This window comes from Rhinoderma darwinii, unplaced genomic scaffold (assembly GCF_050947455.1).
Source record: "Rhinoderma darwinii isolate aRhiDar2 unplaced genomic scaffold, aRhiDar2.hap1 Scaffold_122, whole genome shotgun sequence".
Classification (NCBI taxonomy): Eukaryota; Metazoa; Chordata; class Amphibia; order Anura; family Rhinodermatidae; genus Rhinoderma; species Rhinoderma darwinii.
In genome coordinates, this window is record NW_027461956.1 from 585346 (window position 1) to 601177 (window position 15832).

General features: G+C 46.6%; 1 protein-coding gene across 1 annotated transcript in view; it reads right to left on the reverse strand.

The window, feature by feature from the left end:
* The window catches only part of LOC142699062 (uncharacterized), a 55467-nt gene that overhangs the window by 16002 nt on the left and 23633 nt on the right, over nt 1–15832 (reverse strand). The window contains exon 3 of the mRNA XM_075847977.1: nt 1558–1851. Within this exon, the coding sequence (XP_075704092.1) occupies nt 1558–1851 (294 nt within the window). The remainder of the gene's footprint in view (nt 1–1557; nt 1852–15832) is intronic.

A 15832-nucleotide genomic window follows, 5' to 3' on the forward strand; every position in this document is an offset into this window, starting at 1 on the left:
TCCGGCCACAGATGAAGACTTCCCAGCGCTCCTGAATCCTCCGCTGCGGTATCTGGGTGACGTCTTTCTGTTCAGGGCTCGGCCGTTTGCTGTACTGACGTCTCCTGCCTCCTAATGCAGAAGCAGGAGGGTCTGTCACACGGGAGGACTTGATGGAGGGGCTGCTCGGTCCTCTGGTCTGGACGCTGCTGCCGTCCCCTCGTCCTCATTTCCATGGAGTGATTGTCACCCCCAGAATCATGGAACTGCTGAATAGTGACGTCACTGGGAGATCCTGAAGCTCCGGCGTCTGCAGAAATGGAGGGATCGCAGGTCCTTGTGCAGCTTCACTCAGATCCAGATAAGATAAAACCGCTCTCCTGCAGGAGTGTCCCCATAATCCAGCGCTTTTATTATCTCCCCTGTGGACATGTCCTGGCGTCTTCTTGTTATAGTCACCGGACGTCTGATTTACCCTCTAACACTGAGATGTCGGCTTCTGATCAGAGTTATGGCGCTCTACCTGCCCCCGATATGTCACCTGAATGGCGCCGTTCTGGAGATCCCCCGCTGTCCTCTACTAGGCCGCAGCTGAAGCCGGTAATAACCATGACAACAGAGCAGCTCTGCCATGAGCCACCCAGGAGCTCGTATAGGAAATATTACAACTGCCATTACCAGTGAGCGGAGATATTGGAAGAGATTTATTATTAGTGTTGAGGCACTAAATCAAATAGAGAAAGTGCCTGGGACTGTATGTGATAGGGGGATGGAAGGGGGGAAAAAGTGCGGGAAAAAATCAGGAGCAGGGATTGGTTGGACAAGGGGATAGAGGAGGGGTTAGGAGCAGATAAATAGTTGAGGTCAAGGGCAGTTCACTATCTTACCTGCTGGAGCTGCAAACGTCAGACGTCTGGTCCTGTGAGAGATCTTCCTCTGCGGTCCAGGGCATTTTCCGGAGTACAGATGGCGGATGAGCTGATGAGGCAGGTGGCACAGCGGGTTGCCACGGAGGGTACAAGCTGGCTGGAGGTGTTCCTGGCAGGGGATCGCAGGCAAGAGGTGTTACCTGCGGCGGTCGTCGGTGTCAGCAGCGGTGGAGTCCCGTCGGCGTCGGCAGTTAGAGGTAGGCCGCGCCGGGTTTCTCGGCCTCCTCCCCGTTTGAGCCCCAGTCCACCTTCAGCCACCCAGAGGCGGGCCGGCACCGTTCGCTCGTCAGGAGCGGGACGGAGGCGCCATCGCCTGCTCTCCCCTTCACCCGGTCCCGACGTCGTGCCACCCTGGCTGGGGGAGCTTCTGCAGTTCTCCCCATCCGGGCTGCAGGCAGTGCAAGGCCACAAGCAGCCGCAGAAGCCGGGGCCGTGATTAGTGCACCGCTGGTTCTTCTTCCCGGCCCGACAGCTTTTTCCCTCTCACAGCAGGCCGTGGTTGAGAGGGGAGCTGGAGGGGGCGGTCTCAGGAGAGCAGAGACGCAGGCCTCAGGCACCAGCAGGTTAGGTGTGCATTTGCTGCCACCTGCTGGTGGTTCTGAAAATGACACAGAGCTGGGGAGAGAGCTGGTGAGTGGCCTGTTTTTACCAGGCACTGTGAATGAGAGGAGTGCGCTGGGTGGATTGTCGTGCGGTAGCAGTGATCTGTTGCCGTGCAGGCAGTCTGCGGAGCAACGTGATTTGCCAGTTTCTCTTTCGGAGTTTTCTCTTCCAGGTGCGGTGTCGGCGAGACGCAGACGGCGAAGGAGACGGCATGGAAGAGGACATCGTCGTGGTGGTCACGGGCGTCCACGCCATCAGGTTGAGAGACGTCGCCGTTCCCGGAGTAGGAGTGTGTCTTCCAGTACAGCATCTTCTTCGCCGTCCCAGTCGTCGTCGGGAGCTAGTACACCCAGCCGCACGGGAAGGAGATACACGAGGAGTCATCGGCGGGAGCACAGGGATCGTCATTCGTCTTCGCTGGTTCCAGTTCCAGAAGTCGCCTCAGCCTGTCCACCTGGTGGGGATCTGTCTGTGGTTCCGGTATCTGGGAGAGTTGATGCACCCTCGGAAGTGACGAGGACGCCCTTCTCCGGTGAGTCTCCATGTGGGAACGCATGGCTACCTAAGGGTGATTTATCTGCTATTGATTTAGTTTCGGCATTAAAAAGCTTGTTGGATGGTTTGGGTACAAAAGGCGGAGCTTCGGTTCCGTTGGTTTTGCCAGGGGGGGCTCAGCCTCCGCCTGAGCGGGCGGCCAGTATGTCTGGCTTGGCATTCCGTGATTCGCTGTTTTGTGGTGTTGCTCCTTTAGGTACTCACCTGTCTGCGGAGATCAAGGACAAGATATGGGCACATGACTTTGTGGATGTTTGGTCATTGGTGTCGGTCGATCATGTGACGATAGATAAGGAGCGTGTTTTCGAAAGAGGTTCGGAGAAAAAGGTGAAAGTCGCGAAAACTTTTGGCAATTGGCTCCAGGGTTTTTCTACCTTGGCTCATGTCATCTGTCAACGTTTTCCGGAAAAAGGGGCCGAGCTGTTTGTGTATGTAGACACTATATTCAGTGCCCACAAATTGCACGGAGGTGCAGCTTGGTGGAGATATGACGAGGAATTTCGCCGTCGGTTGGCGATGACGCCTGACATTGGTTGGGCGTCGAAGGCGACGGATGTGTGGTTACAACTAATTTTGGCTCAAAAGCAGGCTCGGCCCTTTCAGGCAGGAGTCGCAGTTTCGGGTTCAGCACCCGGGATTGCGGCGCAGCGCCCAACAGGAGCATGTTGGCTCTACAATGAGGGACATTGCAGGTTCTATTCTTCCTGCAAGTTTCGTCATGAGTGCTCCATCTGCAGGGGTGCCCATTCCGCGCTTCGCTGTTTCCGACGGGCAAAACAACCTTCCAAGGTGGGTCCTGCCGGTGCAGCGGAGAACTCCGGTGAGCGCTCTCGCGATGGAACCGTGGCTCGCCAGGTATCCCAAGAGACAGGAAGCAGACTTGTTAGGTCGGGGCTTCAGTGAAGGTTTTTTCATTCCGCATGTTTTTTCTTCGGTTTTGATGTTGTCAGATAATTTAAAATCGGTGAAAGAAAACATGTGTTTGGCACGGGAAAAAGTGCTGAATGAGGTGTCTTTAGGCAGGATGGCGGGCCCCTTTGGGGAGCCACCTTATACGAATTTACGGGTTTCTCCTCTTGGCTTGGTCCCCAAAAAGGAACCGGGGAAGTTTAGGTTGATTCATCACCTTTCCTTCCCTCGTGGGGATTCGGTCAACGATGGGATTTCCAGAGATGAGGCTGCAGTGTCTTACACATCTTTTGATGTGGCTGTGCGGTTGGTACGGGAGGCAGGCGTAGGTGCCTTGCTTGCTAAATCGGACATAGAGTCAGCTTTTCGTTTGTTGCCTGTGGATCCTGCCTGTTTCCATTTGTTGGGATGTCGGTTAGATGAGCAGTTTTTTGTAGACATGTGTTTGCCTATGGGTTGTGCCATCTCATGTTACTATTTTGAAGTTTTTGGTTCCTTTCTGGAATGGACGGTTCGTTTCAAGACAGGTATTTCTTCAGCCATTCATTATCTAGACGACTTTTTATTTGTAGGTCCAAGTGATTCAGGAATATGTGGTTATTTGCTGAAAACCTTTCGAGTTTTAATGTCCGAATTTGGTGTCCCGATAGCAGAAGAGAAGACGGTTGGTCCGGCTACGATTTTGTCGTTTCTGGGTATTGAAATTGATACGCAAGAGATGGTTTTCAAATTACCTGACGACAAGCTTGCGCGTCTGCTTTGTACCATTGACGAATTTGTTTTATCAAAAAAGGTTACCCTGAAGCATCTTCAGTCACTGTTAGGGTTGCTGGTTTTTGCTTGCAGGATCGTTCCCATGGGTCGCGTTTTCTCTAGACGCCTATCATTGGCGACTAGGGGTATTTCGCGCTCAAATCATTTCATTCGTGTCACTAGGCAAATGAAAGATGATTTGCGCGTGTGGCAGACTTTTTTGCGATCTTTTAATGGTAGGGCGATTTGTCAGTCGGAGGAGGTTTCCAGTTTTGAGTTACAGCTGTTTACAGATGCTGCTGGCAGTGTCGGTTGCGGTGCGGTTTTTGGAGCGGAGTGGTGTTTTGCATGTTGGCCTGTGGGCTGGAGTAGTATGGGTCTGACATTGAATTTGACACTTTTGGAACTCTTTCCCATTGTGGTTGCAGTGGAGTTGTGGGGTTCAAAGATGTTGAATAGTCGCATACGTTTTTGGACGGACAATATGGCAGTGGTGCAGGCTGTTAACAATTTGTCTTCTGGATCATTGCCGGTTTTGGCGTTACTTAGGCATCTAGTTCTACGTTGCATGCAATGTAACATTTGGTTTCGGGCTACACATGTGCCGGGTGTTGAGAATAAAATCGCAGATGCCTTATCTCGTTTGCAGATGGGGGTCTTTCGGGAGCTTCACCCGGGAGCACGGCTGGAAGGGGAGCGTTGCCCGAATCACTTATGGGCCCTGGTCGAGGGGAACTTGCCCGGCTAGTTCAAGGTTCTGTGGTACCAGGTACATGGCGGAGCCATAATAAGTTTTGGGCGGAGTGGTTGGAATTATCTGGCGGGGTTTTTCCTACAAATGATGAGCGGCATTATGAGGTTACGTTGGAGTATTTGTCTCGGATGCGTACTAATGGTTCTTCGGTGTACACGGTTTCAAAAGGTTTGACTGGTATTGCGTTTATGTTGAAGTTGTGGGGTTGTACTGATGTGACGAAAATGTTTGTTATTAGACAGGCATTGAAGGGGTGGAAGAAGGAGCATATTGTGAAGGATGCTAGGAGGCCTATTACATATGCTTTATTACTAAGGATGTTGATGGTTGTTCCGGCTGTTTGCTTTGATCCTTATGAGTCTGTTTTGCTGCGTACTGCTTTTTCTTTGGCCTTTTTCGCAGCATTGCGGGTGAGCGAATTGGTGTCACCGAGCGCAAAGCGGTTTGGGGGTCTTCTGTTTGCGGATGTTTTATTGGAGGAAAAAGTGGTCCGGGTATGTGTGAGACGGTCCAAGAATGATCAGATGGGCGTTGGTGTTTGGTTGTGTGTGAATTCATTGGGTGGTGAATTCTGTCCAGTTCGTTTGGTGCGTGAGTTTTTGTCTTTTCGAGCTGATGGGGTTCCTTTCTTGGTACATTCTAATTCTTTGCCGCTTACTCGATTTCAATTTGGAGCCGTTCTTAAGTCTTGTTTGGAGCATTTGGGCGTTGATCCTGCTGAGTTTGGGACTCATTCGTTTAGAATAGGGGCAGCCACGGAGGCTAATGCTTTAGGTATGGAGGAGGAAGATATTAAACGTCTGGGTAGGTGGAGTTCAACTTGTTATAGGTCCTATGTGCGTCCGGATCTGGTGTTGTTTTGATTTTCCTTGCCATTTCAGAACATCGGCCGGAAGTATGGATAGTTGGCCATTCTTTTATTTTCTGGGCAGCTCGTCGGGCTGAATATCGGCCTTTAGGCCTCAGTCTTGGGGTGTCATCGGCCGAGGTGCACTGGAAAGATATCAGAGGGCTGAGGTGGGTTCAGCTGTTGCCGTTAATAGTTGAAGTTAGTCGGGAATGCCGTGGTCCAATTGTGCTCGTTATACATGTTGGGGGAAATGATTTGGGAAATGTGAAATTGTCGGAGTTGTTGTCCCTTATCAAGGCTGATTTAGGTCATTTCAAACAGCTTTTTTCTGATTGTGTGATTGTCTGGTCTGAGGTGATTGCACGAACTCATTGGCGAGGAGCTAGAAGTGCTGTGGCCATCGAGCGGTCAAGACGGGTGTTGAATGTTCGTATTTCCAGGTTTGTTCGTTCCATTGGGGGGGTAGCAATTCGTCATTTGATGTTGGAAGGTGACAATGGGGACTTATTGTTATCTGACGGCGTTCATTTAAATGACATTGGGATCGACATCATGCTGTCGGGTCTGCAAGATGGAGTGGAGGCTGGTTTGGCATTGTGTGGTGGGGGTGGTCGGAGTACCGCGTAGGTGTTCGCGGTATCCTCCTTGGCGGAGATAGGCTCTGAAGAGTAAAATCCGGAGAAGAACCTACATGCGCGCCGCTTCACAGTGGGCGGCATCACAGGAGATGTGAATAAATTAAGTGGTTACTTCAGGGCCATCTGATACAAAAATGTTTGGTTGTGTTAAATAAAGCTGTGGCCATTCCCACATTCTCCAAGAAACAGGTTTCGTTGCTTTATTGGTTTATTAAATGGGGTAATGATGCATCAGCGACACTTAATATGGGGATAACATTAGTACATGCAGTCTTGAGGCACTAAATCAAATAGAGAAAGTGCCTGGGACTGTATGTGATAGGGGGATGGAAGGGGGGGAAAAGTGCGGGAAAAAATCAGGAGCAGGGATTGGTTGGACAAGGGGATAGAGGAGGGGTTAGGAGCAGATAAATAGTTGATGTCAAGGGCAGTTCACTATCTTACCTGCTGGAGCTGCAAACGTCCCTCCCGCCCTCCCTCTTTGGGAAAATTTGGGTGTGTAGTTATGGTGTTTTCTCTGTCTTTTAATTTCTTTGCTTTTCTATGCCGTCTATTATGGCTCGTCAGTTGCTTCCTTTTTCTTTGCGTAGGCGTGTTTCTGTGGTTTTTCTTTGTTTTTCAGATGTCACAGCAGGCGGAGATAGGCTCTGAAGAGTAAAATCCGGAGAAGAACCTACATGCGCGCCGCTTCACAGTGGGCGGCATCACAGGAGATGTGAATAAATTAAGTGGTTACTTCAGGGCCATGTGATGCAAAAATGTTTGGTTGTGTTAAATAAAGCTGTGGCCATTCCCACATTCTCCAAGAAACAGGTTTCGTTGCTTTATTGGTTTATTAAATGGGGTAATGATGCATCAGCGACACTTAATATGGGGATAACATTGTACATAATAAATGACTTGTGACACGTTTCTCTTCTTTACGACACCTCATGACTGACATTTATATGCACCCCAAAAAATTGGACAGCTGCGTGTATGGTAAAATAAAAAAAAGCCCATAGTCCCCTGGAAATTCCCCGCTGCTCCAGCGCCGATGACCCTGTGGTCACCCGCCAGTCTCTGTTTTTTTTCCTCAAAACCTGGACAACCTCTTCATTTATGAGAATTGAGAACCTCCAAGAAGAAAGGCCGAAATAAAGAGCTTAAAGAGGCTGTGTCACCACGTTATAAGTGGCCTATATTGTACGTGATGTGATCGGCGCTGTAATGTGGATCACAGCAGTGTTTTTTTATTTAGAAAAACGATCATTTTTGGCGGAGTTATGACCTATTTTAGCATTATGCTAATGAGTCTCTCAATGGACAACTGGGCGTGTTTTACTATATGACCAAGTGGGCGATCACATCATGTACAAGATAGACCACTTATAATGTGGTGACAGCGCCTCCTTAAGGTTTGTCTCATGAAGAACAGCCTCTTCTGCAATCAGGGTATGATCACACGGAGTGTTTTCAGGCGTATTTTGGGGCGTTTACGCATCGAAAAATGCCTGAAAAAAATGGAAGAACGCCTACAAACATCTGCCCATTGATTTCAATGGGAAATACGGCGTTCTGTTCCAACGGGGCGTTTTTTTACGCCTCGTTTTCCAAAATAAGGGTATTCCTTTAACATGGAATATGCTGCGATCACTTTTTGAGTCATACCTGCCATACCTGCCCACAGGTTGTGTGTGTTATTGCAGCCCTGCCTCTTTTACTACAATGAAGCTGAGCTGCAATACCAGGCACGACCCATGGACAAGTGTGGCGCTGTTTTTGGAAGAAAGCAGCCATGTTTTTCTAATCCTGGACTAGGGATGCACGGTGCATCGAAACTTCGATACTGTTTCGATACTCTGCATCCCTAAACGGTTCGATACCGCTATTTCCTGTATTTCGATACTGAGCTGCGCAGCCGCACAGCTCAGTATAGTAATACATGAATGTATGGGAGCGCGGCTGCGGCTGTGTAATACAGCCATTGCCCCGCTCCTGAGACCTGATGCGCGGGGTCAGGATGATGCGATACGGCCAGCGCTGCACTAATGAGCGGCGGCACTGAAGACAGAACATGGCGGGCGCACTGCAAAACACCCCCATGTTCTGTCCTCAATGCCTGAACCGCCGCTCATTAGTGCAGCTCGGCCGCATCACCTCATGCTGACCGAGCGCGCACTTCCTGTCAGGAGCCGGGCAATGGCTGTATTACACAGCCAGAGCCCCGCTCTATAACGGTGGAGATCAGAGAAACCTCTCATCTCCGCCGTTATTACCCTGAATGCTACGATCACAGCTGACTGCAGCATTCAGGGGAAAGTGAGAAGGGGGGATGCCCCTGGATCCGCGTCACAGGGAATTCCTGTGACGCGATCGAGGGCCATACCATATATGGGCAGACAGCCCAGGGTCTATTGACGGACCCCAGGGCTGTCTTACCATATTTCTTGTTGTTAGGACATACCCAAGTATGTCCTAACAACTGCCTGTGTGCTCTCTGTCCACAGGCTAATGTACTGGGATATATCTGATATATGTCAGTACATTAAAGTTTAAAAATAAAGTAAAAACAAAGTATTGTTAAAATTTAAAAAAAAATACACATTCACCTTTTTTACAATAAACATTAAAATAAGTCTCAATACATAAAATATTCACACATTCAGTAATGGCGCGCACAACAATTTTTTTGCATCATTTATGATGTGTACGCTGTAAAAAAATGAAATAAACACGGCTTTCATTCACTTATTAATGTGAGGTGCGATGAATTTAACCTCCATGTTCCTCACATTAATAGTAATTAACCCCATCATGTACCTCGCACATTAACCCATTATGACAGAGAAACATGATGGGATTAATTACTATTAATGTGAGGCGCGTTCAAAATTCATCACACGCTGCGCCTCACATCAGAAAACGGAAGAATTTTTTTTTTTATTACTGTTGGCAAAAGTATCGAAATTGGTATCGAAATCGCAATACTAAACGAAGTATCGGTATCGAAGTCCAAATTCTGGTATCGTGACATCCCTATCCTGGACAACTTCTTTAACCCTTCCCTGTCAAGATGGGAATCTCATACGTCCCGGCAGGAAGGCACCTTGGTAGACAAGGACGAATAAATCAGGAACCAACATGAAGTTTAACCCCTTCCCGACATTTGACGTATCCATACGCCAAAGTCGGGAAGGGGAAGTATGGAACAGGCTCACGGAGTGAACCCGCTCCATACGATGCCGGTGTATATGTATATGACACTCGTGCACGATCCCGCTTGTTTAACTCGTTAAATGCCGCGGTCAATAGCGACCACAGCATTTAAATCGTTAGAAAGAGGGGGCGACCCCCTCTAACAGCTCATCACGCCCCCCCGCAATGCAATCGTGGAAAGCGGCAGTTATGGGAGCACTCGTTGGCACTTTTATGGGAGCACTGGATGGCAGTGTTATGGGAGCACTGTGGTTGGCACTGTTATGGGAACACTGTACTTGGCACTGCTGTGGGAGCACTGTGGTTGGCACTGGTATGGAGACACTGTGGCTGTCATTTATTATGAGGGCAATGTGGTATTTCGTTGCACTGTGAATGTCCTTAACCCCTTCCCGCTCCTGGACGTACTATTAGGTCATGGTAGCTGTATCGTTCGCGCTCCATGACCTAATAGTACGTCTCGGGAGTAACGGCCATTTCGGCCATCCTCCCGACACATACAAGAGCTGTGACAGCTGCTGTGTCGTACAGCAGCTGCCGCAGCTCCTACAGCGGCGACCGATCGCTGTGTCCCCGCTGATTAACCCCTTAAAAGCCGCGTTCAATAGGGATCGCGGCTTTTTAGGGGTTAAGCTACAATCGCCGGCCTGCTACACGATAGCGGCCGGCGATTGTAACTATGGCAACCGGACACCAAACAATGGCGTCCGGCTATGCCATCGACAAAGTCAGGACCCACTATGCTTGCTGTCAGTGAGTAGATGACAGCTCTAATACACTGCACTACGCATGTAGTGCAGTGTATTAGAATAGCGATCAGGGCCTCCTGCCCTCATGTCCCCTAGTGGGACAAAGTAATAAAGTTAAAAAAAAGTACAAAAAAGATGTGTAAAAATAAGAAAATAAAAGATGCAAAAGTAATAAAAGTAAAAATCCCCCTTTTTACCTTATCAGTCCTTTATTATTAATAAAAATAGATAAATAAACAAATAAACTATACATAATTGGTATCGCCGCGTCCGTAACGGCCTGAACTACAAAATGATTTCATTATTTATCCCGCGTGGTGAACGCTGAAAAGAAAATAATAATAAACCGTACCAGAATCACAATTGTTTGGTCACTTCACCTCCCAAAAAATGGAATAAAAAGAGATCAAAAAGTCGCATGTACCGAAAAATGGTACTGATGGAAACTACAGTTCGTTACGCAAAAAATAAGTCCTCGCACGGCTTTATTGATGGAAAAATATAAAAGTTATGGCTCTTAGAATAAGGTAACACAAAAAGTGAATGATTTTTTACAAAACGTATTTTATTGTGCAAACGCCATAAGACATAAAAAAAAACTATAAACATCTGGTATCGCCGTAATCGTATCGCCCCGCAGAATAAAGTGAATATGTCATTTATAGCGCACGGTGAACGCTGTAAAAAAAATAGAATAAAAAAACAATAGTAGAATTGCTGTTTTTTAGTCACCGCGCCACCTAAAAATAGAATAAAAACTGATCCAAAAGCCGCATGCACCCCAAGAAAACTACAATGGATTCCTCAAGGGGTCTAGTATCCAAAATGGGGTCATTTTTGGGGGATTCCGCTGTTTTGGCACCAAAAGACCTCTTCAAACCGGACATGGTGCCTAATAAAAAAGAGGCCTCAAAATCCACTATTTTATTGCTTCGGAGGCCGGTGCTTCAGTCCATTACCACCCGAGGGCCACATGTGGGATATTTCTCAAAACTGCAGAATCTGGGCAATAAATATTGAGGTTTCTCTGGTAAAACCTTTTGTGTTATAGAAAAAAAAGGTATCAAAATGATTTTCTGACAAAAATAAATATGTCAATTTCACCTCTACTTTGCTCTAAATTCCTGTGAAACACCTAAAGTGTTCATAAACTTTCTAAATGCTGTTGTGAATACTTTGAGGGGTCTAGTTTCTAAAATGGGGTGTCTAATTTATAGGCCCCTCAAAGCAACATTAGAACTGAACTGGAACCTAAAAAAAAAAAAATCCTAATGAGCATTGGCTACTCCAAGATGACCCCAGTTTTGACCGTTTGTATAAACGGAGACCCCTATTAGACCGTTTCAGTGCCCGGTTTTCCCAAGCATACACCCCCGAGAAGTGTATTTCTATTGATGAGTCCTTGGTACATTTTAAAGGGAGGCTTCAATTCCTCGAGTACCTGCCGGGTAAGAGGGCAAGGTATGGCGTGAAGATGTGTAAGCTGTGTGAGTGCATCAGGGTATACCTACAGATTTAGGATACATGAAGGGAAGGGCACCAGTATTCAGCCCCCAGAATGCCCCCCCCCCCTTACTGGGAGTTATGCAAAAATTGTGTGGGATTTGGTGCACCCACTGCTGGACCAGGATTACCACCTCTACCTGGATAATTTTTATACCAGCGTCCCACTCTTCAAGTGCCTCGCTTCCAGAAGTCCGGCGGCATGTGGCACTGCTAGAAGAAATCTGAGAGGCCTCCCTAAGACTCTGCAGGGCAAACACTCAGAAGGGGTGAGAGCAGGGCACAATCTAGCAGCAACAGATTGTGTGTCAAGTACAAGACAAGAGAGATGCCACACCAGTACCCATGTACCTGTACGAGGTACCAGTACAGAGACCCCCAAACCAGACTGCATCCTGGACTACAATAGGTACATGGGAGGGGTGGACTTGTCAGATCAAGTCCTGAAGCCCTACTGCGCCATGCGGTGTGGTATGAGAAGCTGGCCGTGCACATCATACAGATGGCATTGTACAATGCGTACGTGCTACATCCATGTACAGGCCAGACGGGAACTTTCCTGGAATTTCAAGAGGTGGTTATCAAGAAACTAATTTTTAGGGACCAAGAAGGGGGGACACCCAGTACTTCTGGAAGCAAGGCCACACGCATCGTACCAGGGCAACACTTTCCAGGAGAAGTTCCCCAAACTGGCAAGAAAGGAAAAAGTAAAAAGAGGTACAAAGTCTGCTATAAGAGGGGGATAAGGGATGACACAATATATCAATGTGACGTGTCCCGAAAAACTAAGGCTCCGTATGAAAGAGTGCTTCAAAATGTATCATACATCACTTGATTTTTAATCTACCCCAGTTTTACTTACCCTGATGCACTCCGCACAGATTATACCCCTTATCTTTCCCTTCTGAGCCCTGCCGTGTGCCCAGGCAGCTGATAACAGCCACATTGAGGGTATTGCCATATCCGTGAGAACCCACATTACAGTTTATGGGGTGTATGTCCCGGTAAAAATGCTCACTACACCTCTAGATGAATGCCTTAAGGGTGTAGTTTTTAAAATTGGGTCACTTCTCAGAGGTTTCAACTGTACTGGTACCTCAGGGGCTTCTGCATACATGACTTTGCACCAGAAAATCCCCAGTAGACCAAATGGTGGTCCTTTCCTTCTGAGCCCTCCCATGAGCCCAAATGTCAGTTTATCACCACAAATTGGGCATTGCCGCACTCAGGACAAATTGGGCAACAAAATTGGGTATTTTATTTCTTGTGAAAATAATATATTTTGAGCTAAAAAAAACATATTATTGGAAAAAATTATATTTTTTTAAATTCCCAGCCCAATTCAAATAAGTTCTGTGAAGAAACTATGGGGGTCTAAATGGTCACATAACCCATCATTTAATTCCTTGAGGGGTGTAGTTTCCAAAATGGGGTCACTTCTGGTGGGTTTCCATTGCTTTGATACCTCTGGGGCTCTGCAAATGCGACATGGCACCCAAAAACCAAACCAGCAAAATCTGGACTCCAAAGAACACACAGCGCTCCTTCCCTTCTGAGGCCTCCCATGGGCTCAAACGGCAGTTTATCTCCACAAATGGGGTATTGCTGCACTTAGTAGAAATTGGGCAACAAAATGGTGTATTTTGTTCCCTGTGAAAATAAGAAATTATGATAAAAAATGTTATTGGAAAAAATGTAATTTTTTTTATTTCACAGCCCAATTCAAATAGGTGCTGTGAAAAAACTGTGCAGTCTAAATGGTAAAAACAACCATAAATGAATTCCTTGAGAGGTGTAGTTTCCAAAATGGGGTCACTTCTGGTGGTTTTCCATTGCTTTGATACCTCTGGGGCCAGGGCCGATTCTAGCTTTTCTGCTGCCTGAGGCGAAAATGGAAATGGCGCCCCCCCCCCCCCCCACACAAAAAAAAAAAAAATTGTAAGTAAGAAACAACTTGTAAAACGAAACAAAAAAATTAAAGCTGTGTGAACAAAAAAATACATTAGGGCCTGTTCACATCACCGTTCGCTTCTGTTCCGAGGTTCTGTCGGGTGAACCCCGCAACGGAAAGTGAAAGTGACAGCACAGCTTCCGTTTCAGTCACCATTGATCTCAATGTTGATGGAAACATCGCTAATGGCTTCCGTTCGTCACCATTCCGGCTGGTTTCCGGTTTTCCGACGGAATCAATAGCGGAGTCGACTACGGAACGGAACGGAATCGAACGGTGATGTGAACAGGCCCTTATTGAACATCATTGTTATAAACTGCAAGGTCTCATAATGCTACAGGCAATTGTGTAGTAAATATCCCTATATTGCCCCAGCTATAAATACTAGTAAAATGACCAGGGCAACGTGTATCCAAAATTCAAACACAAAAATGAAAGAACAATGTCAGTGTTCAAACTTGTGTCAGGGCTCCTTTAATGGCTCTTTACAGTCAGTATAGTAACACATGCTGCTCTTTACAGTCAGTATAGTAACACATGCGGAACTTTACAGTCAGTATAGTAACACATGCGGCACTTTACAGTCAGTATAGTAACACATGCGGCACTTTACAGTCAGTATAGTAACACATGCGGCACTTTACAGTCAGTATAGTAACGCACGCTGCACTTTGCAGTCAGTATAGTAACGCATGCGGCACTTTACAGTCAGTATAGTAACACATGCGGCACTTTACAGTAAGTATAGTAATACATGCGGCACTTTACAGTCAGTATTGTAACACATGCTGCTCTTTACAGTCAGTATAGTAACACATGCGGCACTTTACAGTCAGTATAGTAACACATGCGGCACTTTACAGTCAGTATAGTAATACATGCGGCACTTTACAGTCAGTATAGTAACACATGCTGCTCTTTACAGTCAGTATAGTAACACATGCGGCACTTTACAGTCAGTATAGTAACACATGCGGCACTTTACAGTCAGTATAGTAACACATGCGGCACTTTACAGTCAGTATAGTAACACATGCGGCACTTTACAGTCAGTATAGTAACACATGCGACACTTTACAGTAAGTATAGTAATACATGCGGCACTTTACAGTCAGTATTGTAACACATGCTGCTCTTTACAGTCAGTATAGTAACACATGCGGCACTTTACAGTCAGTATAGTAACACATGCGGCACTTTACAGTCAGTATAGTAACACATGCGGCACTTTACAGTCAGTATAGTAACACATGCGGCACTTTACAGTCAGTATAGTAATACATGCAGCACTTTACAGTCAGTATAGTAACACATGCGGCACTTTACAGTCAGTATAGTAACACATGCGGCACTTTACAGTCAGTATAGTAACACATGCTGCTCTTTACAGTCAGTATAGTAACACATGCAGCATTTTACAGTCAGTATAGTAACACATGCGGCACTTTACAGTCAGTATAGTAACACATGCGGCACTTTACAGTCAGTATAGTAATACATGCGGCACTTTACAGTCAGTATAGTAACACATGCTGCTCTTTACAGTCAGTATAGTAACACATGCGGCACTTTACAGTCAGTATAGTAACACATGCGGCACTTTACAGTCAGTATAGTAACACATGCGGCACCTTACAGTCAGTATAGTAACACATGCGGCACTTTACAGTCAGTATAGTAACGCACGCTGCACTTTACAGTCAGTATAGTAACGCATGCGGCACTTTACAGTCAGTATAGTAACACACGCGGCACTTTACAGTAAGTATAGTAATACATGCGGCACTTTACAGTCAGTATTGTAACACATGCTGCTCTTTACAGTCAGTATAGTAACACATGCGGCACTTTACAGTCAGTATAGTAACACATGCGGCACTTTACAGTCAGTATAGTAACACATGCGGCACTTTACAGTCAGTATAGTAACACATGCGGCACTTTACAGTCAGTATAGTAATACATGCGGCACTTTACAGTCAGTATAGTAACACATGCGGCTCTTTACAGTCAGTATAGTAACACATGCGGCACTTTACAGTCAGTATAGTAACACATGCGGCACTTTACAGTCAGTATAGTAACACATGCGGCACTTTACAGTCAGTATAGTAACACATGCGGCACTTTACAGTCAGTATAGTAACACATGCGGCACTTTACAGTCAGTATAGTAACACATGCGGCACTTTACAGTCAGTATAGTAACACATGCGGCACTTTACAGTCAGTATAGTAATACATGCGGCACTTTACAGTCAGTATAGTAACACATGCGGCACTTTACAGTCAGTATAGTAACACATGCGGCACTTTACAGTCAGTATAGTAACACATGCGGCACTTTACAGTCAGTATAGTAACACATGCGGCACTTTACAGTCAGTATAGTAACACATGCGGCACTTTACAGTCAGTATAGTAACGCATGCGGCACTTTACAGTCAGTATAGTAACGCAC